The sequence below is a fragment of the Rhinolophus ferrumequinum genome, chromosome 16 (genome assembly GCF_004115265.2).
Source record: "Rhinolophus ferrumequinum isolate MPI-CBG mRhiFer1 chromosome 16, mRhiFer1_v1.p, whole genome shotgun sequence".
In the NCBI taxonomy this organism is placed as follows: domain Eukaryota; kingdom Metazoa; phylum Chordata; class Mammalia; order Chiroptera; family Rhinolophidae; genus Rhinolophus; species Rhinolophus ferrumequinum.
In genome coordinates, this window is record NC_046299.1 from 27,722,963 (window position 1) to 27,745,482 (window position 22,520).

The 22,520-nt window shown below is 44.2% G+C and overlaps 1 protein-coding gene across 3 annotated transcripts in view; it reads left to right on the top strand.

The window, feature by feature from the left end:
- ALDH18A1 (aldehyde dehydrogenase 18 family member A1) overlaps positions 1-20,703 on the top strand; it is a 38,309-nt gene extending 17,606 nt beyond the window's left edge. For all 3 annotated transcript variants that reach the window (XM_033129951.1, XM_033129953.1, XM_033129952.1), the window contains exons 8-18: positions 2,791-2,915; positions 3,677-3,821; positions 4,501-4,574; positions 5,760-5,853; positions 8,274-8,494; positions 11,409-11,546; positions 13,627-13,822; positions 13,925-14,046; positions 16,016-16,202; positions 17,139-17,234; positions 19,695-20,703. In XM_033129951.1, the coding sequence (XP_032985842.1) occupies positions 2,791-2,915; positions 3,677-3,821; positions 4,501-4,574; positions 5,760-5,853; positions 8,274-8,494; positions 11,409-11,546; positions 13,627-13,822; positions 13,925-14,046; positions 16,016-16,202; positions 17,139-17,234; positions 19,695-19,876 (1,580 nt within the window). In that variant the 3' untranslated portion in view covers positions 19,877-20,703. The remainder of the gene's footprint in view (positions 1-2,790; positions 2,916-3,676; positions 3,822-4,500; positions 4,575-5,759; positions 5,854-8,273; positions 8,495-11,408; positions 11,547-13,626; positions 13,823-13,924; positions 14,047-16,015; positions 16,203-17,138; positions 17,235-19,694) is intronic.
- Positions 20,704-22,520: the final 1,817 nt, after the last annotated feature.

Here is a 22,520-nt window from a genome sequence, read left to right on the forward strand (position 1 = left end):
ATTTAGTTTCAGGGTTCGCAGCCCACCATCCCATGTGGGAATTGAACCGGCAATCATGTTGTTAAGAGCTTAGGGCTCTAACCAACTGAGCCATCCGGCCGCCCCTCCGGAAACTCATTGGCAGCTCATTGTCTTCTATCTAATTGTGGAGGGCGCAGCTCACTGGCCCATGTGGGAATCGAACCAGCGACCCTGTTGTTCAGAGCTCGTGCTCTAACCAACTGAGCCATCCGGCCTCCCTCACATACAACTTTTTGTGTGAACATGTTTTTATTTTACTTAGGAGTAGAATTGTTGGATCATGTGGTATAACTCTATCTGTATTTAAGCCTTTTAAAGAAATGCTGGACTGTTTTCCAAACCACGAACACCATTGAACCATGTAAACCGTTTCCAAAATGGTAAAAACAATGCAGCATTTTACATTCCACTAGCAATGTATGAGGGCTCCAGTGTGTCTCCACATCCTCGCCAACACTTACCTCTGCCTTTTCGATTGTAGCCATCCTAGTGGGTGTGAGATGACACATAATTGTGTTTTTGATCACTTTCAGTTTTTAAGGTAATTTATGAGACGGATTATTTTAAATTGGAGCCACTCCAGAAAATCCAGGCTGTATGGCTACCATGTTCTTATATGTTACTCTGTTCCTTTCTCTTTCCTTATGGAGGGGGCCCCTCTTGGCTTCAGTTTGACTCTCCATTCACTCTTATCACTTTCCTAAGCTGTTTCCATTTACATTTGACTCATAAGGAACATGGTAGTTATGTCCAAAATAGGCCAAACGTACAGGATCCCCCATGTTCCCCTGTTACATTCCCAGGAGGTCAGAAAACCCTGTTTAGTTCCCATCCCACACCCAAGGCAGGTTATCGTGGCTGGACTTGTTCTCCAGTTTGCACTCCAGTGGTATCAGGTAAGGGCAGGCAGATAGAGATGGATTCATCAGTCTTCTGCCCATGTGCAAGGTCAGAGATATCATACTACATGTCAGTGTCTTTACCTGCAAGAAGTCTTAGTACCATGTTTATCCACTGTAAATTTGAAATCTCAGGATAGTAGTGGCTCATTTGGGGTAAGAGTAAGCCACCCTGGAGAAGAAGGCATTTCGGTTAATCAACAGATTTTATATTAAATTTCTACTGTGCATAAATACCATACTAGGTTCTTTATAAATGTCAATTTATCCAACCCTTGTAGCAACCCTGCAAAGTAGGTAGATTGGCCCAATTATTCAGAAGAAGAAATTAAAACTAAAGTTCCCACCAGTTAAATGGTATATCCCAAGTCACATAGCTAGTACTTGGCAGAGGACAGTTTTAAACTTAAACTCTTTTTCAGTTAAAAAATCTGCACCCTTCCGTCTGTCCTGTACTGCCTGTCAAGGTACAGGATGTGAATATGAGAGATGAATATATAAAATCCAGTTTGAACTGGACTCTAGTAAACAGTTTTATTACAGTCTCACACGCCGAAATTGATCATCAGTGGGCTTATGCTCTTAACTCTGATTGGTTATCCACCGAATGTTGATTTTTAGAACAATATCAGTATTTTAAATATGCTCTTGATGGGTTTGAGAAGCTGCCAGAAGGGAAAATATATCACAATGCTAGGAACCCTTTGACATCTCTGGAGACGTTTTGGCGTAGAATTGTCTGACCTTGCTTATACTGTTTATTGTATGAAAGCAAAACAGCCTCAGAATCCAAGTCTGTGGCTTCATGGCACATACCTTCTAAGAAGAGCTCACCTGAAATCCTGGGAACTGTGGAGTGCTGGTTGAGGTGGACAGAGGCTGCAAAGGTTCCTTTTCGCTCTCTGATTGCTGCACATGGTTCAGCACTGCCTTGTTCTATACTGGACACCGATTTCCTGCCCCCTCGGACTCCCTTACTGTCCTGGAGAGGATGTGTATAGCAGGGCTATTTTAGAGATTTGGAATAATGGAGCAAAGGGTTCTGTGTTAGCACAAGAAAAGCAGTAATTTAAAACCCAAAGCATCACTGCCCCAAATGTCCTTTAGCCAGTCCCCTGCCAGAGGCCGTTCCTCCCTTAGGCTTTGATGTGACTCCATTTTCTCAGGCCCCTCTTTTCCCTTTCCAAAGCTCTGACTTGCTTAAAGTGAAATTGTGTGGATCTTAAATCTTGGGTGGTATGCATGTAACACTTCATGTATCTCTTATTTTATGTCACTCTACTCAGTTATGAAAGGAACATAGGCTTCGTGGTAATAAATGTAAGAGTCATGTACTCTTCTGCTGACTCAACCTAACCTTCGCAAAGGCTCACCCGTAACATGGGGCATATAAGTGGTTACAGTGACAGTGAATGAGATCCTGTTTCACGTTTCATCCTGCTGGGAAGCAGTCACCTTAAACAACATACGCCTGCTGCACTATTTCTGCAGTAGCTACTCATCTTTTTCAGTTACATCCTTAAGGGTCAGCATCATAAGGAGCAAGGGCAGAGGTGAGGACAGTTTCCTGGTAGACCCTGGGCAGGGCTAATAAATTTTGTGCTAAGGATGTACGCATGCTCTGATGCTGACAAACATTTATATCGTAAGCCCTGTTATAAAAGTGTGTAAGGTGAGTCCTCCTGGAGCTGTTTTTGAGTATGAGTGGACTCCATGGATCCCTCATTCTCTTTTCTGGTTAGAGCTAGTGGAACAGCAGAATCCATCTGGATGAGTCAAGTACAGAGTGGTTGGCAGGTGCCTGGGAGGCCTGTCTTGGGGACACTCACTTCCATTGAAGCAGTTTTATCGACTGTTGTTTGCTTTTTAGGCCTCTTTGACAGCCCCCCAGGGTCAGATGACGCAAAGCTCATCGATATATTTTATCCCGGAGATCAGCAGTCTGTGACATTTGGAACCAAGTCGAGAGTGGGAATGGGTGGCATGGAAGCCAAGGTAAGAATCTGGTGCCTTTTTACAGCCTGTAACAATCATAAAACCAAGACAGTATTTTGTCATATTTACTTTTGTAATTGTTTGGGGCTAATGGTTCAGATACTAGGCATATACACTTACATATGTACACATATAAATACCAGCATAATGCATATTTTCTACTTATATTTAGTCATGGCTGTATTTGTATTCTTTTTATTAATATTACGTAAACAGTGTGTCCATATTGTAAAGTTCTTAAGGGAAAAGTTTATATATTTTTCGTAATTCTTAAATCCTGTGATGTTACCAGCTCAAATATTTTCTTGATGAAGTCTTTCAAAAATTATTCTCTCCCGTTAATTGTTCTAAGAAGTTAGACCCTTAATGTGCAGCAGCATATTGGCAATGGCGGAGATGAACACAAGCCCCATTTACAAAAGCTTCAGACTCTGGCCAAACACCAGACTAGACACTAAGTAGAGGCACAATAAGTCCCATGTAGAAGTGGTGAGTCCTGGTACAGAGTCTTGGAGAGAAGACACGCTGAACACAAAGGGTAGATTGGTTTGTCTTTAGGCAGCACATGCCAGTGTTGGGCTGGGAAGAGTACATGGGCTGAGTGTGTTTTCAGAGCTTCTGAGCTGTTCTAAAACATTCCTGTATGTACTTAAATTGCTCAGTATTACATTGTATGTTATATCTCTTTGTAAGTTTAAAGTGCGGTGACTAGACCCTGCAAATGTCTGAATCTCATCTTTGGATCCAACGTCTCCCATTAGGTGAAAGCAGCCCTCTGGGCTTTGCAAGGTGGCACTTCTGTGGTTATTGCCAATGGAACCCACGCAAAGGTGTCTGGGCACGTCATCACAGACATTGTGGAGGGAAAGAAAGTTGGTACCTTCTTTTCTGAAGTAAAGCCTGCAGGTAAGTAACTCTCATGGAGTCCCTTGGTCTGTGGATGATAGCTAGTGATACCATGGCCTTGAAGGCACTGAAGGCTGAGCTCTCACTGTGGGAACAGGGATCACAAAATTGATGTGCTAATATTATGAAATGGGGTATTGTTTTGAACACTATTTGCAAAACTGGATTTTTCTTTGCTTTTGTAAAACTTAACTTGCCTAACGAGGCCTCCTGTTCTTTCTAAAAGCACTAAGTTAAAGACAAAGAATATAAGCAACTATTGTCTCAAGAAACATTTGGTAGGCCCATGCTGGATGCCCGGTATTAATAAACACTAGAGATGCAAAGATGCGTAAGGTATGATATGCACTCTCAAGTGTTCACAAAGGTAGAATTGCGTTGTAATCTACATTCAGAAGTGCGGACACGTTAGAAAGTAGGAGCCAAAGTGGAATTAAAAAGAACTCTAGAAGACATAAGTTACATTGTCTACCCCAGAAACAGACAAGTTTGTTGTGTTTATACCTGAGTTAATCTGGTATATTCTTTTGCCATTATATTGGTCAGAGTGATCTCTGTGCCGCAAACACACCAAGGCACCAAGTGTACGTCCTGGGCATGTGATGAGCGTGTGTACATGCTGGGATAGTGACAGGGAACTAAGCTGACAATGATCTGATGCTTGCAAATGTTCCGGCAGGCCCTACTGTTGAGCAGCAGGCAGAAATGGCCCGATCAGGAGGAAGGATGCTGGCCACTTTGGAACCAGAGCAGGTAATAGCCCTTGCCGATAGTCTTGTTAGTTTTCAGAGTGAGTCGTGCTGTGAGGTTTAGTCCACAGTCAAGCCTGCCATCTCCCCCTTTATTCCTTGTGTTCCCCAGGAGTATCCAAGTTCCAAGTCTGATTCAGATTTGCTCTGCCTTTTTTCTTTTTCTAAATTTTATTTTCCTTTTTGTTTTTTGTAGGCTGAGGCCTAAGGTAGCTTTTCATCCTTATGATGTTTTGATCAAAAATATGAAAATGATGAGACCAGGGAGGGTCCCTAATCCTGCCACATACTGAGCATGGAAATTGAGGAAAGTGGCTCATCCAGTCCATCCAAATCACCTAAGTGACCTATCAGGAGCCTGCTCTGTAGTCGTAGTCCTGCCCTGTCCACAACGAATCAGTCAGTCGAAGTAGAGACACGATGAGGCTGGAAATGTGGGGAGATCATGTGGGAGCTGGGGGCTGGCTTCCCAAGGATTGTCTTTAAGGGTAGATTTGAGAGTGATGTACATAGGTTTCTTCTGAGGAGTACTTTGGCCTGAGAAAGGAAAAGAGAATTTAAAATAAGTCCAAGTAGAGAAAGGAAAACAAAGGAAGAGCTTAGCTTCTCTCTCTGTTAAATCACTTGTACTCCTTCATTAATTACCACACTGACTTCCCCCATTTCCTAGTCTGGGTAGGTAAGGGTTGGGGTCTCCCCAAGCATACCAGGACTGGGTTTTTTCCCCTTTTGACTGAATTCATTAAATAAGTCATTCATTATCAAATAAGACAAGCTAGATGTAAAAACTTACCTGGGAAATAAATTATGTACAGCTAGCAATATTAAATGTGTTGAGATGTGTGTGTCCTGCTGATTCAGAGTGCTGGGCCTGTCTCATGGATGAATTGTGCAATTCATCATGCCCCCTCCCCTATCGCTGGTTTGCTAATCATAATAATCAGGAGCGGTGAAAGAGGAGGAGAAGTAAGAAGAAATAGGGGGAGATTAGCAGTGAGAGAGGAAGGAAAAAATGAGAGGAGCAATGGTGGGAAATGAATGATACGAAGTAAGATTTCAGTCATTGGTGACCTTGGATTTAGGAGTAAGGCCCGGCACAATCAGAAGAGTAGGTTTAAAGGAGTAGGTATGCATTCTTCTTGTATTAGCATGTTTGCTTGTTTGTTTAATGTTTTACCTTTCTTCCCAGAGAGCAGAGATTATCCATCATCTGGCTGATCTGTTGACAGACCAGCGTGATGAAATCCTGTCAGCCAACAAAAAAGACCTGGAGGAAGCAGAGGGTAAATACCCCCATGGAGGGTTTTGTTTTGGTCCTTATTCTTTGTTTTACTAACAATTCTTACATCATAGTCTGCCTAAAGTCAACATTGTTATAGAAGAAATTGTATATTTTGCATCCTATTTATTGAGGGTTGGTAACTAGTGTTCGTTGGGCTGTTTCAAACTTACATACTATCTCCACCCCCTTTCCCAGTACAACCCCCCAAAGGGGCTGTTTCCATTCCTCACAGGCCAACAGCCATGGCTGTTATGGCAATTTCAGGACAAAAAAGAAAAAGATTGAGGACCTCGCTATTTTAGACATTTATCTAACAGCAGCTCACATATATTGAGGCTTTTCTGTGTTGCCAGGCATTGTGCTAAGCGCTTAACAGACAGGATCTCATTTTATCTTTACAACACAGCACCTATGAGGTAGCTATTACTTATTATCCCAGTTTTACAGAGGTGAAAACTGAAGCACAGAGCAGTTGTCACATGCCTAAAACCAGTGACAGATTCGGGATTCAAACCCAGAATGACTGTGCATATGAAGTCATTACAGAAATAGTTTGTGCAGCCTGGATGAAGGATAGCTTACCTCCTAGTGTATTAGCCAGTGTGTAGTCTGCCCCGTTAGCAGCAGGTGCCCTCGAGAAGTGCCCTGAGGTGCTAACGGTAGAGTGAGTGAGACGGTTGAACTCACTTTGCACACAACTGAATAGGTAGAATCAAGCCCTCACTCTCTCTCCCTTTTGCTAGTTCTCTGTCTTTTGTATCTTAAAATAATCGGTTGATTTTTATGGGTTTTTAAATTTCCTTTTCTAAATAAATATGCCTTAAATTAAACATCCACATTAGTGTTGTTCCCTTTAGACAAACCTGCAAGGCATATGAACATATTTTCTTTCCTTAAACATGTTTGAGCCATTGCTTTGGAACCGCCTTTAGAGTTTACATCTGGTCTTTTGAATTTTTACAGTATTGGAAAGTCACAAAATAAATTTTCAGAAATGGAAGAAATCTTTGATGACATCTTATCCAGTTCTTTAATTTAAAAGAATTAAGACCTACAGAGGTTAAAACTGTTGTTCAAGGTCACACAACTAGTTGTTGGCAGAACTCTGACTTCTGATCCCAGTTATGTCTCTGGAAATTCACAAGGACACACAATGGCTGAAGAACAAGGTCCTGGGTATATATGAGTGTGGTGATCCCCTTTGACTCAGTAAGCCCATTTCAGGACATTTAGCCTAGGAAAATGTTTCAAGAGGAGAAAACAGCTCTATATGTAAAGATTCTTGGATACAACCTGTTATTATGTATTATGTTGTTATGTTATTATGTTTAATAACATAAGTGTGGTTAAGTGCATTAACCTATATTAACTCAAATATTTAATAGTAATTAAAATAATTTTTGCAACATGGAAAATGTGCATTCATTGTAAGGTGGAAAACGATTGTAACATTTAGCATGCACTATAATTAAAACTTGATTTTTAGCCCATGGGGAAAAGCAAAGACATACTGATATAATTTGGTTATAGGATGATGGTTTAATTTTTTTCTTAATATAAGGTTGGTTTCTCCACTCCAAAGTAGAAATCTTTTTATTATCTTGGTGGTGTGACTATAAAAAAGAAAGGGAAAATTTTCATAATCTCATCTCAACATTAACCGTAGTAATGATTCGTGACGTGTATTCCATATGGTTATCCTGAGTATATATCCATGCATGTGTATGAATATGTGTGTGTAGAGAATCACACCCTATACCTGTTGTATTTAAGTTTAAAGAAAATTTTATATATGAACTTTGCCATCATTTAAGTTTTTATTTCAAAAGAAACCATCTCCATTGCTTCTGATTTTAAAAATAACACAGTGATTATAAAAGATTGAGGCAGAAAGATAGACAGCGATCATTACTGGTTTTGATGCCTTGCAGACATTTATACATGCGATGCTGGATAAACAGGATCCTATCATACATGCTGTTCTGTAGTTTTCCTTTTTCACAGACTATATCCTGACAGCTTTCCATATCAGTAAATATAGGCACAGTATTTATAATAACTGCATTGTAGCCCATTGTCTGAATTTATTTATAGGTAGAATCCAGTGTCCCACTATTATAAAAATGCTATGATAAGTATCCTCGTTACATGCACGTTTGCTCATGCAGATGATAAATTTATGGAACTGAACTTGCTCGCATACAGGGTATGCTTTTACTTACCTTTGTTTGATGATGCTGTCAAACTACTATCACTACTATCAAACTGCCCCTCAGAAAAGCTGTATAAATGGCAGGTCATTGTCTTTCTCAGGTCCACTAAGTTCCGTGTCTGCTCCTAACACAGTGCCACTTGTTCAGTAAAATAGTTACCACCTGCCCGGATCTACTGCTTTATAATGTATTCTTCACACCTCTTCAGGAAGACTTGCAGCTCCTTTGCTGAAACGTTTGAGCCTCTCCACATCTAAATTGAACAGCCTGGCCATCGGTCTGCGGCAGATTGCAGCCTCCTCACAGGACAGCGTGGGCCGCGTTTTACGCCGCACCCGAGTTGCAAAAGACTTGGAACTAGAACAAGTGACTGTCCCAATTGGAGTTCTACTGGTCATCTTTGAATCTCGCCCTGACTGTCTACCCCAGGTATGTGACTAATGCCAAGATTAATTTCCCAAAGATTCTTTTACTTTCTTTTTTTATTTATTTTTATTTTTTATTTTTTTAGATTTTTATTGGGGAAGGGGGACAGGACTTTATTAGGGAACAGTGTGTACTTCCAGGACTTTTTTCCAAGTCAAGTTGTTGTTCTTTCAGTCTTAGTTGTGGAGGGCGCAGCTCAGCTCCAGGTCCAGCTCCAGGTCTTAGTTGCAGGGGGCGCAGCCCACCATCTCTTGCGGGAGTCGAACTGGCAACCTTGTGGTTGAGAGCACGTGCTCCAACCAACTGAGCCATCTGGGAGCTCAGCGGCAGCTCAGCTCAAGGTGCCGTGTTCAATTTTAGTTGCAGGGGGTGCTGCCCACCATCCCTTGTGGGAGTCGAGATGTCAAACCGGCAACCTTGTGATTGAGAGCCTGTGCTCCAACCAACTTAGCCATCTGTCATTGGCCCATGTGGGAATTGAACCAGCAGCCTTCGGCATTAGGAGCAGGGAGCTCCAACCACCTGAGCCACCAGGCCGGCCCTACTTTCTTTTTTTAATCTTTTATTTCCCCCCAAAGATAATTTTTGAGACTTTATTCTTAGATTGTTCTTAAGGTAATTTGTTATTGATTCATTCAGTAATTCTAAAGTAAGTATTCATGTGTCCATTTTATAGTTGAAGAAACTGAAGCTTATAGATGTTAATATTCCTGTCATCCTTACAAGGGCGGATCTGGGTCTTGGACCTAGGTGACTCTCCCATACCATGGTACCGGAGCACGTGTCCAAATGTCTTAGCTCACGGGGGCACTTTGTTCCCTGAGCAGAGACCTGCTAGCCTCCTGCATCTCATAGCAGGTTGTGCCCATGTGAAAAAGACCTCTTTATTATTAGTGTCACAGATGGTTTCCTGTAAGTACATCTCTTAGGAAAAGAACGTCTAGTAATTACTGGAAACTAGAGTACAACCCTCTAAGGAATCTGACACATCACAGGCTGATGTTGAGAAACCATGTGTTAAAGGTGTTGCCAAGCAGCCAAACTCTGAAATGCAAGGTGGCATTAGAGGGTGGCCTCACTTGTTGCCCTAAACTTTCTCCCAGAAATCTGGGACCATTATCCCATTGGACTATCCAATAGGATGATACCAGCTCTTTCTTTGCACTAGCCACAAAGAGAATTCTATTTAAAAAACAAAAAAACGGCACCTCTTTACTGTAGGACATAAGTGACCATGGGAGTCCAGAATGCTCCATAGAGGATACTGCTTGGCATGACCTAAAACCAGCTTGTTCACCAAGGGACTCCCATAGCACCTGACCCCTTCTGACCTGTCTCAGAAATGCTCCAGAGAGAGCTGCAGAACTCCCCTCTGCTGGTAAAAATGGGTCCTGTAGGCTGTGTCCATGAAGTTTCTCTGCTACCTTTTATCCATACTAACTGACACTTCACAAGGAGAAAGGTTTCCTCTTTAGCCAACTACCGCTGAGGTGCTTCACATGGGATCTTAACCTTGGATGGCGTCACAGAATCCTTGAATCCTAAAAGTTGTATGCAGAATTCAGTGTGTTTGTGCATTTATCTGGAGCAAGTTTACATTATTTTAATAAGGGATTCATGAGCAACAAAAATGAACAAAAAAGGACCGGCCCAGTGGCTCAGGCGGTTAGAGCTCCATGCTCCTAACTCCGAAGGCTGCCGGTTTGATTCCCACATGGGCCAGTGGGCTCTCAACCACAAGGTTGCCAGTTCGATTCCTCAAGTCCCGCAAGGGATGGTGGGTAGCGCCCCCTGCAACTAAGATTGAACACGGCACCTTGAGCTGAGCTGCCACTGAGCTCCTGGATGGCTCAGTTGGTTGGAGTGCGTCCTCTCAACCACAAGGTTGCTGGTTAGACTCCCACAAGGGATAGTGGGCTTGCCCCCTGCAACTAGAAACGGCAACTGGACCTGGAGCTGAGCTGTGCCCTCTACAACTAAGACTGAAAGGACAACAACTTGAAGCTGAATGGTACCCTCCACAACTAAGATTGAAAGGACAACAACTTGACTTGGAAAAAAGTCCTGAAATACACACTGTTCCCCAATAAAGTCCTGTTCCCCTTCCCCAATAAAATCTTTAAAAATAAAAATGAGGAAAAAAGGATTAAGAGCCACTAGTCTGGAGATTAACATATTCAGGCAAGGTTTTTTAGTAAATTTTCTTCCACTGCGTTACAAAAACAGGAAGATTTTCATTCACCCGAGAGAAGTTAAGCTTCAGCCTTGGATGATCAGATCAGTGTCATTAGCCCTTTGCTCTAAGAGGGTGACTAATCCTCTTAGAGGGTGACTGCTGAATGGCCTGTTTTTCCTCCTCACACAGTTGTGCTCCTTTCCCAGCAGTTCCTGCCACAGCTGTCCAGGGGCTGGCGGGAGCTGTAGTCTTCTCCAGGTTCTCCGCACCAGGCATTTTAAAGCTCTCAGAACAATTAGCTAGAGACACCGCCCAGCTTCAGCCCGAGTCTGGAGGCAGCTGAGCACCCTGTCCTCCACTGTAGCCAAAGTGGGGAGGGGGGTCACGTAACCCTAGCCATTTAACTCAGGTTATTTTGCTAATGATGCAAAGGAAGCCATATAGTTTAGTTCCTAAGATCCAGGTGGTTTGGCTCTGGAGTCAAGGCTCCTAGCCTGCCACTTAAAAGCTATGTGACCTAGCGGAGTAACCAAACTCTCTGGGCTTCAGTGTCCTTATCTGTAAAGCAGGGGATAAAACAGGTACTTAATTCACTAGAATGTTGTGAAGATGAAACAGGATAGGCCTTATAAAGCGATTAACACAGTGTGTGGCACAGAAAAAGTGCTCAGTGAGTGCTAATGTTACTATTACATTATTGCTTTTTCCCTTTGGTTCACTGCTCTCCTCTTTGATCTGCAGGTGGCAGCCTTGGCTATTGCAAGTGGTAATGGCTTGTTACTCAAAGGAGGGAAGGAGGCTGCACATAGCAACCGGATTCTTCACCTCCTCACCCAGGAGGCCCTCTCCATCCATGGAGTCAAGGAGGCTGTACAGTTGGTAGGTCCTTGGGAATGAGCCAAGTCAAGCCCAGAGGGGCCAGGTCAGGTCTTTGGGTATTTGAAGCAAAGCTTAGGCCATGTAAAGCCAAGCCACTACTATGGGCAGCCTTGATTGGAGTGGCAGCAGGTCCTCCTGTAAGCCAAGGCACTTCTATGGGCAGCCTCGATTCTATGGGCAGCAGGTCCTGTATGCCTGGATGTTGGACAGTGCCAGGGGCTTCCTTGGCCCAGTGGGTCTTCAGTGACTTAGGAAGACCACTTTCATACAGCTGTGTCTTGGCACTGTTGATTTACAGGAATGCCTGTTACCTTTCATCCTTTAGGTCCCAGGGCAGCAGGAACACCAGGCCTAGAGTGTGAGGCTTGCGTTCTGCTCACTGGCAGAATGACTTAGGCCATGTAAGATGAGAAAAATGTTATGCAAGTTTGTCATAAACCATTATGCAGCATGTAAGTATGAGGCTGTGCTATTGTTACTATTATGGTCATTATTTTAACCATTGTCTCACACTCAACTGTCAAATGGAGTTTCTGAACTAGGTAGTAAGAGCTACAATTTATTCAGCACCTACTATGGGCAAGGCACTTTTCCCCCATTATCTCACTTAATCCTCACAACAACTCTATAAGAAAAATACCATAAATTATTAGGCCCATTTTATAGATGGGATAGGCTCAGAGGTTAAGTAACTCACCCCGAATCACATAGTCTATATAGTAGACTTTAGATTTGGACCTAGGCTGAATCCACATCCTTCTCTCTTTTTATTGAGGCCAACTCATTCCAACATTCGAGGATACTGTTGGCTGCTAAGAGTGTGTCTGCAAACCTGCTGCATTTCATGCTCACTGACAAGAATCTGGGTTTTTCTTATGGAAACATACTGGGTGGAAAAAACACAGATTTTAGGGATTCAAATCCCAGCTCTACCGCATCCTAGCTTAATTCAACAGGTTTCCTCCCTCCCCTTCTATTGATGTATAACGTACATACAGTAAGTATATAAATCTTATGTGAACAAGTATGATTTTGTCCATATGTGTACACACACACACACACAAATAACCACCAGCTAGATCAAGATACAGAACATTTCCAACACCCTGAAGTCTCCCATATGCCCTTCCTAATCAGTATGCCCCACCCCCACCACCAGGTAACCACTTGTTTTACTTTATTCACATTCAGTTTCCTTGGCCTATTCTTAAATTTCATGTAAATGGAATCATAAAACACACTCTTTTATGTTGCATTTCTTTTGTTCATTATTATGTCCATAAGATTCATGCACATTGTTGCTTCTAGCAGTAGTGTTCTTTTATGTCGCTGTGTGGTATTCCATTTACATGTAGATACTACTACAGTTTATCCTTTCTTCTGTTGATGAACATTTGAGTTGTATCCAGTTTGGGGCTGTGCAGATTAAAGTTGCTGTGAACATTTTTGTACACGTGTATTGATATTTCTATTACAAGTAACAGGAATATGAAGGGGAAAATTGAAAATGAAGAAGACAAAAAGATGCCCATAATCGGTGTCCTGACACCAGCACTTTAGTCAGTCCGGTCAGCATCCCTGGGTTGAGGGTGTCAGCAGAAATCGTGAAGAACCGTGACTCCCTAGCAAGACCCAACATGTCATCAAGGCCATGGCTGTAGGACCACCAGAGCAGCCACTTCTTGTGGTGCTCGTCACCTGGCATGATCGGTGCCTCCTCTAACTTCCAGGGATAGCACTTTGTACCTCTTCTGACACGTTAAAACTTACCTGCCCTGTGTATGGCTAGTTGTGTCCTCGTCCTATCTTCCCAACTAGACTGAGCTTTTTGAGGGCAGGGACCAGGTCCTGCATGTTTGTCATTCAGAGCTCAGTGCCTGACGTGCAGTGTTTGGTAAGCATTTGCTGGATGATGTCAGTTCCCGTGATCAGGGACTTAATCTTGTTTTGGAACAAGTTTTCCTAGTGCCTGATTTCGTTCTCAGGAGGTGCAGACATTCATCTGTAAAAGGGATGTTGCTGTTTCTCTGTTTCGTGAGGTTAGATGTCCTCTTTATCTTTTGACTCCCTTCCTCTTCAGGTGAATACCAGAGAAGAAGTGGAAGATCTTTGCCGCCTAGACAAATTGATAGATCTGATCATTCCACGCGGCTCTTCCCAGCTGGTCAGAGACATTCAGAAAGCCGCTAAGGGGATTCCAGTGATGGGGCACAGTGAAGGCATCTGCCACATGTACGTGGATTCAGAGGCCAGTGTCGATAAAGCCACCAGACTAGGTGAGCTGGACGAGGTCTCCTGTTTTACGGGCAAAAATATTTGTCAGATTCTCTGTGGCTCTGGATCATGTCAGTAGAAACAATTCTTTGTCCTCCTTTCAGTTAGAGACTCTAAATGTGAATATCCAGCTGCCTGTAATGCTCTGGAGACTCTGTTAATCCACCGCGATCTGCTAAGAACACCACTGTTTGACCAGATCATTGATATGTTGAGAGTGGAGCAGGTAAGACAAGTCCACAGGACTCATACATCACTTCCTGCCTTCCATGTAGAGATTTAGAAGCCTGTGGGATTAGACCAGGAGCAGCTGCCATACCATTTAAGGCAATCCAAGAAGCAATATTTTTGAGCATCTGCTATGTACAAACTTCAGTGCTAAGTACACAGAGATGACGAAGACAGGCCCCTGGCTTCTGACATTGTAGTAGATGGAAGAAACCCACGCATAAATAGCTTCATTACAAAATGGAATGTGTTAAGGACTAACAGAGTTCAAAGATAAGACAGATCACATGACAGCCCACTGAATGGACTATTTCTGGCAATCTTTATTCAGGCAGCATAGTTTAAACTTTATGTTTCTGAATGTACATTCCTGTTTGGATTTGATTTGAAAAGACTGTGCAGAAATGTTCTCAAACCAAAAATTTATGGCATGTACCCCTCCACAAATGTCTTCAATTCCCAATATTAAATACTTAATGCAGTAATATTTGGGAGTCAACAAATTGTACCCATAATGTCCTTTTTTTCTGAGATTATTTTCTTTCCATTAAGATTATAAACAACCAACGCCAGTAAGTTTCCAACATAAGTGTATGTTCAATTGTAAATTCCTAATTGGAAGAAAATAGATTGCTCTCCAGACAAAAGTGGACTATTAAATGTTCTGTCAGGACACAGTTTAAGCTTTACTATCTGATGTCATCACACCCTCACAGAATCATACAAGCTAGCACAGCCGTAGAACAAGGGACTGCTGGCCTTGTTTGCTTTGGCCTGGGCATGTGTCTTCCCTTCCGTCCTTTTGCAGGAAAGGAAGGCTCCACTCAGCTTATATAAATGTGGCATGGTCCCAGTGAGAACCTGAAGGGGTTGTTTTGGAAATGAAAATGCACCCCACAAATTAAAAGAGAGTTAGATAACATAGTCACTTGTGTTCCTTTGCACTTGTGGTCTGTTTAATTGGATACCTCTGTGTGGCAAGCACCACACTGGACTGGACTAAACACGAGGAAAGTTCTCCGTTCGCTAGGAATAAAACCCCAACTCCTGATTCAGACAGACCCACTCTGTCCTCAGTCATCCCCAGGTTGCCTTGAAATTCCCCAAATCAAAATGAGTCAATATGTGTACTTCGTGCAGCACCTTTGTACTGTAGGAAGTCAACCAGCAGGGTGACTTGCACAGAGGTGGGGCTCAGGGATGGGGTTCCAGTACCTGAGGAACATAGTTGGACGCCAGGCCTGGAGGAAGTGGGGTCCCAAAGAATCAAGGCACAAACGCTGCCTGGAGTGGTCTCTGAGAACAGGGCCTAAGTGGGATCAGACTTGTGACTGGGATCCTCAGGTTCCAGTGACCAGGCTCAGGTTCCATAAATTCTTCTGACCAGGAGCAGAATTAGCCTCAGAGGCTAGAGCTGAGCTGAACCTAGGACTAAAGGACAAAGTTGGAACTGTAACAAGTAACCACCATTTGAAGTGGTTACCCGCCGGGTACTATTTTCCTCTGAAGCACGCATAGGACTTCTCCAGGGTGAAAGGAATAGAAGTGTGTACATGGCATCTCCCTTTGCATGAACCTCCCTGGGTTCTATCTGCAGGCAGTGGGGTTTTTATAGTCAAGTGTTTGTGTTAGTAAAATGCCAGCAGTCAGGAGCTTATGTTGATAGCCCGTTAAATGTGTTGCACATTCTTAACGTTCAGAGGCCTCCTGCTGGAATCTCTGCTCCAGCTTTACTGAGGGCCCACTGCTGGCAGGTGGCCAGTCAGCGTGTTCAGAAGCAGAGCGTCCCATCCTGGAGGGCCAGCGGCTGCCTCTGAAAGCAAGGCAGGGACTAGTTCAGGTGTCCAGGTCCCAGGAGCTGCGGGCTCATCATCTTCAGGCTCATGCCGCTGTTTGGTCCTGGAGGAAGAAGTGTGAGCACGCTTACCTGTGTTTATGGTGTTGCTCCTGGACTTCCTCTTTTCCAGGTGAAAATTCACGCAGGCCCCAGGTTCGCCTCCTATCTGACCTTCAGCCCCTCTGAAGTGAAGTCCCTCCGAACTGAGTATGGAGACCTGGAATTGTGCATTGAAGTGGTGGACAGTGTCCAGGAGGCCATCGACCACATTCACAAGTATGGCAGCTCCCATACAGATGTCATCGTCACAGAGAATGGTCAGTGTGCAAATGCTTCAGGCGTGTGGTGGTCGCGTTTTCTGCTTTCATCTCTGAGTGGTTCCTCTCCTCTCAGCCCCTCCTTGTCTGCAGGAAAACAATCTGAGCAGACTAATGGTAACGCCTGATGTCACCTTTGCTGGTTAGCTGTGCTTTCACATCTATTACCTCATTATATTGGCACAGTGGCCCCATGGGTGGAGGTGGGGGAGAGACAATGAGCCACAGAGAGACGGCACTCTCTGTGTTAGAGGTGTTCATTTATTCCGTACAGCAATCTTTCCAGGTTGTTGGAAGAAACCCATTTCAGAGCTGAGGAAAGCAAGGCTCAGGAGGTTAAGGGCAGAACCAACTCCAAAGAAAGTCAGGATGGCCCCCTCAAGGAATTAGTCAGTTTATCGGGGGATCAGAACACTACCAATAGCAACAGCTAACATTTATGGAGCACCCCATGTGCTAGGCTCTGCAATAGTGCTCTGTGGCTATCAATCCACTTTGTTCACTCCACAGCCCTGTGGGCTGGGTAATATTGTCACTCTCATTTGACTCGGGTGCAGAGAGGTTCGGAAACCTGCCCAGGCCACCCAGCTACTGGGTGTAGAGTTGGAGCTCAGACTTAGGCATCCTGGCTGCGTAGCTTATAAATAAATAGTATAGAGAGGCCGTTGTAGCGCCAAGGGTATATCTGCAAGGGGAGGTCTGGATTCCAACTCAGTCTTTGCCAGGCCACTGCTCCTTCCACAGCAGCGACTGATGAAGCTGGTTTGCCTTCTTCCTCTTCAGATTTCTCACAAATCTTCGTATGTGGGGAATCTTTAATATGTGGGAAAGCTCCTCAGTGGCCTAGCCCCTGCCCCAGTCAGTCACTGGTAAGTGGCTGGAAGCAGGGGTGTTCTCTGTGGGTCATCCTAACTCAGTTTCTTCTCTGTGCTGCAGAGCAAACAGCAGAGTTCTTCCTCCAGCACGTAGATAGTGCCTGTGTGTTCTGGAACGCCAGCACTCGCTTCTCTGATGGTTACCGCTTCGGACTGGGTAAGAAGGACTCAGGTCCTGGGAGGAAGTCCCTTGTGAATCACTGTGTGGTCCAAGGAGCATGGTGAGAGTAGAGGAGACAACTCTCCTTTATGGTCACATGCTTGATCAAGATGATAGAGACAGAATTGTGGGAGGGTGGGTTTATGAGAGAGAATAATGATACTTATTATATACAAGACCCGGTATTATATTATATTATATTTATTATATTATGTTATACCCGGTCTTATATAATATAAGACTAGGTCTTATATTAAAATAAGACTGGGTCTTATATTAATTTTTGCTCCAAAAGACGCATTAGAGCTGATGGTCCGGCGAGGTCTTATTTTCGGTGGAAATACAGTAGCTACCATGAGCTGGTAGAAGTCCTGTGCTCTGTGCATTTCAGATGTTATGAAGGGAGCTACTCTTACTTCTTTTTTCATAGATGGGGAAACTGAGATTGGGAGAAGCGAAGTAACTTGCCCAAAGTCATGCAACTGGCATGCAGACCCAAATTTGTGCAAGTCCAAAGCCAGGGTTGCTCCCTCACTGTATGGGCAGACCACATGTCTCCATACCCAGGCTGTGACAGGTGTTCATGCCAACATCCCTTGAGGGCACTGCCATTGCAGACATTTCTGTAGACACAGAGCCAGATTGCCTCAGAGCTAGGAATTCCCCATGGGGATAGGACGAAAGAAGGCATTAGGACCTACGCTGGGATTAAGTGTCAGCATCAGAAACAAGCAGGTAGGCCCAGAGATGCAAGGTTTACTTCTAAAGCAGCCAGAAATAAAAAGCTTCAGAAAAACACCATTCTTCCCCCTCCATCATTAATAACAAAATCTCCATGCCCAAGAGCATAGGGATTTTTCAGACCGTCTTCTCTGGTTTTCAGGATTACCATTCTATAAAGCTCCAATAAAGCATTTATGACACATCCAAGAAGTATTTCAGCCCCTTGAAACATTTTAATCCTTCTGAACTTTTGAATAAGTAATCTGCCTAGAGAAATAGTTCTCACTGAATTGTTAAAGATTATTGAAGGGAATTTTAACTCAGTTATTTTTAGTCATTAGACACTTTATTTTTAGTTCCCTGTTTCTATTATGTTGGGGGTTTGATTTAATTATCACATCACTTGTACTGATCTTTGTGTTCCACGTTCTTGAAGAACAAATAGCAGCATACGTTTAAGGGCTGCGGTGCCCAGCATTCAAGTGAAAGACCAAGATGGGGGAGGAGAGCAAAAGCCATTCCATTGTCTTTCCATCCCCCTCTCAGAGCAGCTCAAACTCTGAGTTCAATTCCTGTGAAAGGCATGAATAGTGACAGCTAATACTTATTGAGCATTTACTATATTCCCAGCACCGTGTTACGTGCATCACATGCAATATCTCACTTAGTTCTACATAATGGATTCTATTGTTTTCCTCATTTTTTTTCAATGAAATGCTGAAGCATGAGAGATGGTTAGCCAACGTCCAAAGTCATGTGGTCTCTCTATTATTAAACCAAGATGTGAATCTGGTCATCACTCTACTTGCCCTTACCAACCACTGCCCCAAGCTCATCCCCACTCAGGTCTTTTCCTTGCTCTTCTCTCTGCCTGCAGTGTCTTTCCACCCACCCTTCCCCCAGCCAGCTCCTCATTGGTCAGGTGTCAGTGGAATGGCACCTCCTCAGAGAGATGCTCCCTGACCACCCTGTCCAGTGTGGTAGCCACCCTCCCCACACACTCTGTCACAGCACCCTTCATCCTTTCATGTGCATTCATTCACCACATGAAATTATTTGCTGAACTGTTCCTTGGCTGCCTTGCCCACAAGAGAAAAAGCTGCATGAAAACAGGATCTATATCGATTATTCACCACTTTATCCCCCGGGCCTGATACATAATAGGTGTCCAATAAAATTGTGATGAACGAGGGACCCCTGCCTCCCCTGTGTATGGTGCAGAACACCGAGGCAGACCCAGGAAAACCCCTGATGTCCCTGCGCTTGAGCCTGGAGCAAGAGGGATGGGAAATGAATAAGTACTCTTTCAGGTGTTCAGTAGCTGTCTAATGAGTGCCTATGTGCTAAGAATTCTGGGGCACATCTCAAAAAGAGATGTGCTAAGAATTGTTGTACGTCTGAAAAAAATGCCCAAATGTCAAATTATGGTACACAGTCCAGACACTGAACAGGTATCAGAGCACTTCTAGCATTGTCAGAATACATTGGGGATAAAGTACAAAAGGGAGGCCCACGCATTATGCTTCATTAGAAGAAGGGGGCTTATTATGATTTATAGCGACTAGCAGACACATTTATAGGGACAGTGCAACTCAGGCTGGCCTGGGGAGGATGGGTCAGGAGTTGGCAGGGAGAAAGGGCACCAAATGAAGAGAATGAGGAGACATGGGGCTGGTGGGCGGTCAGAAAGCAGAGGCCAGGAAAAGCCACATCCTCATCCATGCCTTTTCACAGGAGCTGAAGTGGGAATCAGTACATCACGAATCCATGCCCGGGGACCAGTAGGACTCGAGGGACTACTTACTACTAAGTGGCTGCTGCGAGGGCAGGACCACGTGGTCTCAGATTTCTCCGAGCATGGAAGTTTAAAATACCTTCACGAGAACCTCCCTGTTCCTCAGAGAAACACCAACTGAAAGCATGCAGAGAAGAGCTGGACTGTTCTAGAGATCTTCAGTTAAACTTGGCTGAAGAATCTCAGGATGAGCCAAGTCTGGTCTCCCACTTCCGGGAAGGGTCTGCCTGGTGGAAAGTATACCTACATGCTTCTGGGTTCAGATTGGCAACATTAGTCATGGCTAATGACTTGCATTCCAGCTCACCCTTTTCTCTTTTTTTAATATAGAAAATAATTGCTAATGATAGGAACTTTGCTTACTTGCTATAGCTAGGGACTTTGCACGGTCCCGTTCCCTTCACCTATAGAAACAGAAAGGTGCGGTTTCCCCACATACCAGGCAATGGAAAAAGGGCCTCTTCTGACCTTTTTATCACCTCAATGAGGTAAAGTCTCCCGTGGCATTTGGTTGGTACTAGAACCAGCCATACCTAACAAGTCTTTCCACATTTCCTTTCTTTCACACTCGTAGTCATCTTCGAAAAGGAAAGATTTGGAATTTAGAAGAGGGACAGCTCTTTTAGCATTCTCATCAGAAACAATCACAGAAATGGACTGAATCATTTCCGCTGGTAAGCTCAACCTTTTATATTTATTTGTGGAATAAATATAAGCATTCCAGATGCTTGCAGCCTCTCTGGATCCAGGAGATTTGGCATTACCCATGATGTAGCTGGAACCTGAAACTGCAGACAGGAGGTGTGCGTTTCTGGATGAAGTATCTACAGCAATTACGCTTGAAATTTTTATATGAATTATTTTGTCATCCTGTCCTTCCAAAACAAAATTAGAGGATTATTTTAATACTTTGGATTCTTTTCCCCTTTTTAAAAAATAAAGTTCGTACGAAAAGCCTGTGTTCAGGATTAAAGTTTTCTCCCCCATTGGCCGTTACCCGCTTTTTCCTTTTCCCTCCCCTGTGACCCTCCCAGCCCTGCTTTTACACATTGTGCCTTCTCTAGAAGCTGGTTGGGAGGCAGCCTGGCCCTGCAGCTCAGCAGTGTCAGTGGAAGCAGCACAGGCAGATCCCCGGGAAGGACTCGGACTGGGAGAGAGGAGAGGAGAGACGGGGATGAGGCTGCAGAGTTGAGGACTGAAAGCTGAGCGATGCTCTGAAGTCAGGGATGTGGTTGCCACGAGCATGCCCTGTGCCGGTCCTCACAGTCCCCAGACGGGTGGCCACGGCTGGCGTCCTTCGTTCACTTTCACCCTCCCTGCCAGCCCCTTTGTCTCAGGGTCGCCTGTTTCATTGACAGCTCGAACCCCTCACCTCCCTCCCTCCATCCAGCTCCTGTTCTTGGGGTCCCTGGTGCCTGACAGTCTGCAGTTGAAAGATTTCTTGTCTCATGGGGGCCCTTCCAAGGAAACAAGCGCTCACTTACATGTTTATCCTCTGAGGATGTTTTATGAGCACAAGAATTTTATGGTGTCGTGTGGAACATGTTCCCAGGCTGGTTCTAAACTCTACCTCTCATCCAAACCCTTACATGGTCTGGCAAGTTACCCTGCCTGCCCTGTCCTCTGAATGGGGAATTCTGGCATAGCTTGCCTGAAAAGGCAATAAACAAAGTCCTGCCTGAAACTGTATGGCAAATACCACAATCAGCTCCCAACCAGACAGTAAATGCCCCTGGAGTCTAAAATAGAAAGTGACCCTTGAGGCCCTTGGGGAAGACTCCACTGAGGAGGCAGGCCTGGATCTGGGCTCTGCGACAGGTCGTAGGAGGAAGGAGTGGGCAGAGCATTCAGGCAGGGGACTGGTGCAAGCAAACATCCAGAGGTGGGGATGACAGACAAGTCTGGCGAGCAGTGAATATGCCAGTTTGGGCAGAGGTTCATGTGGGTAAATGGAAGGTATTATATCCCAGATGCTGATGGTATGATCTCAACTGAAGCCACCCTTCTTAGGGCAAGGAATGGGGATGGGGTTTGGTCTACGAAACACAGGTAAAGCTCAGTTACCCAACAAGGCGATTTTCCCTATACAGCAACATCAGCCTTAGTCCATTTCTACAGAGACCATGGTCTATCAGTGTTCCCTGTTTTTCCACCAAAAGTGAATAGATCCCCCAAAGAGGGCCAAGAGGCAGCCACAGCCTCACAAGTATCCCCACCTAGGCAGTCTTCCACTACTTAACTGGCTTTTCCTAGCTATATATAGGAAGGGGGTTTTTTATTCTGAAACCTCTCCTATGATCCTGGTCTACTTCCTTTTCCTGGTCGCTAACTCCTGATAACACCGGCTACCGACCCAACCAATCCTGAAGCTCCCACCTTCCCACTAAGAAGGGATAAAAAAAAAACTCTGGGATATTATGTAAGATAGCAAAGGTTCTTAGTTCTTATTTATCAACCCGAGTTTACTTGGGTTTATGTTTTTTATGGGTGGTTGGTTAGAACGCAGTGCTAATAACAACAAGGTTGCCGGTTCGATCCGCACATGGGCCACTGTGAGCTGCACCCTCCTTAAAAAAGTAAAATAAGTTTTCTGTTACTTGCAGCCAAAAGTGTCTCAATAATATAGTATATACATACATTATGGGGGCGTTCATAAAATTATTCATGTGGAAAGATGGGCAGCCAAGGACTAGATCATAAGAGGGGTTATTTGTCCGCTCTATATCCCATATTTTATGGGACCATGTCCCATTTGCAGTGATTCT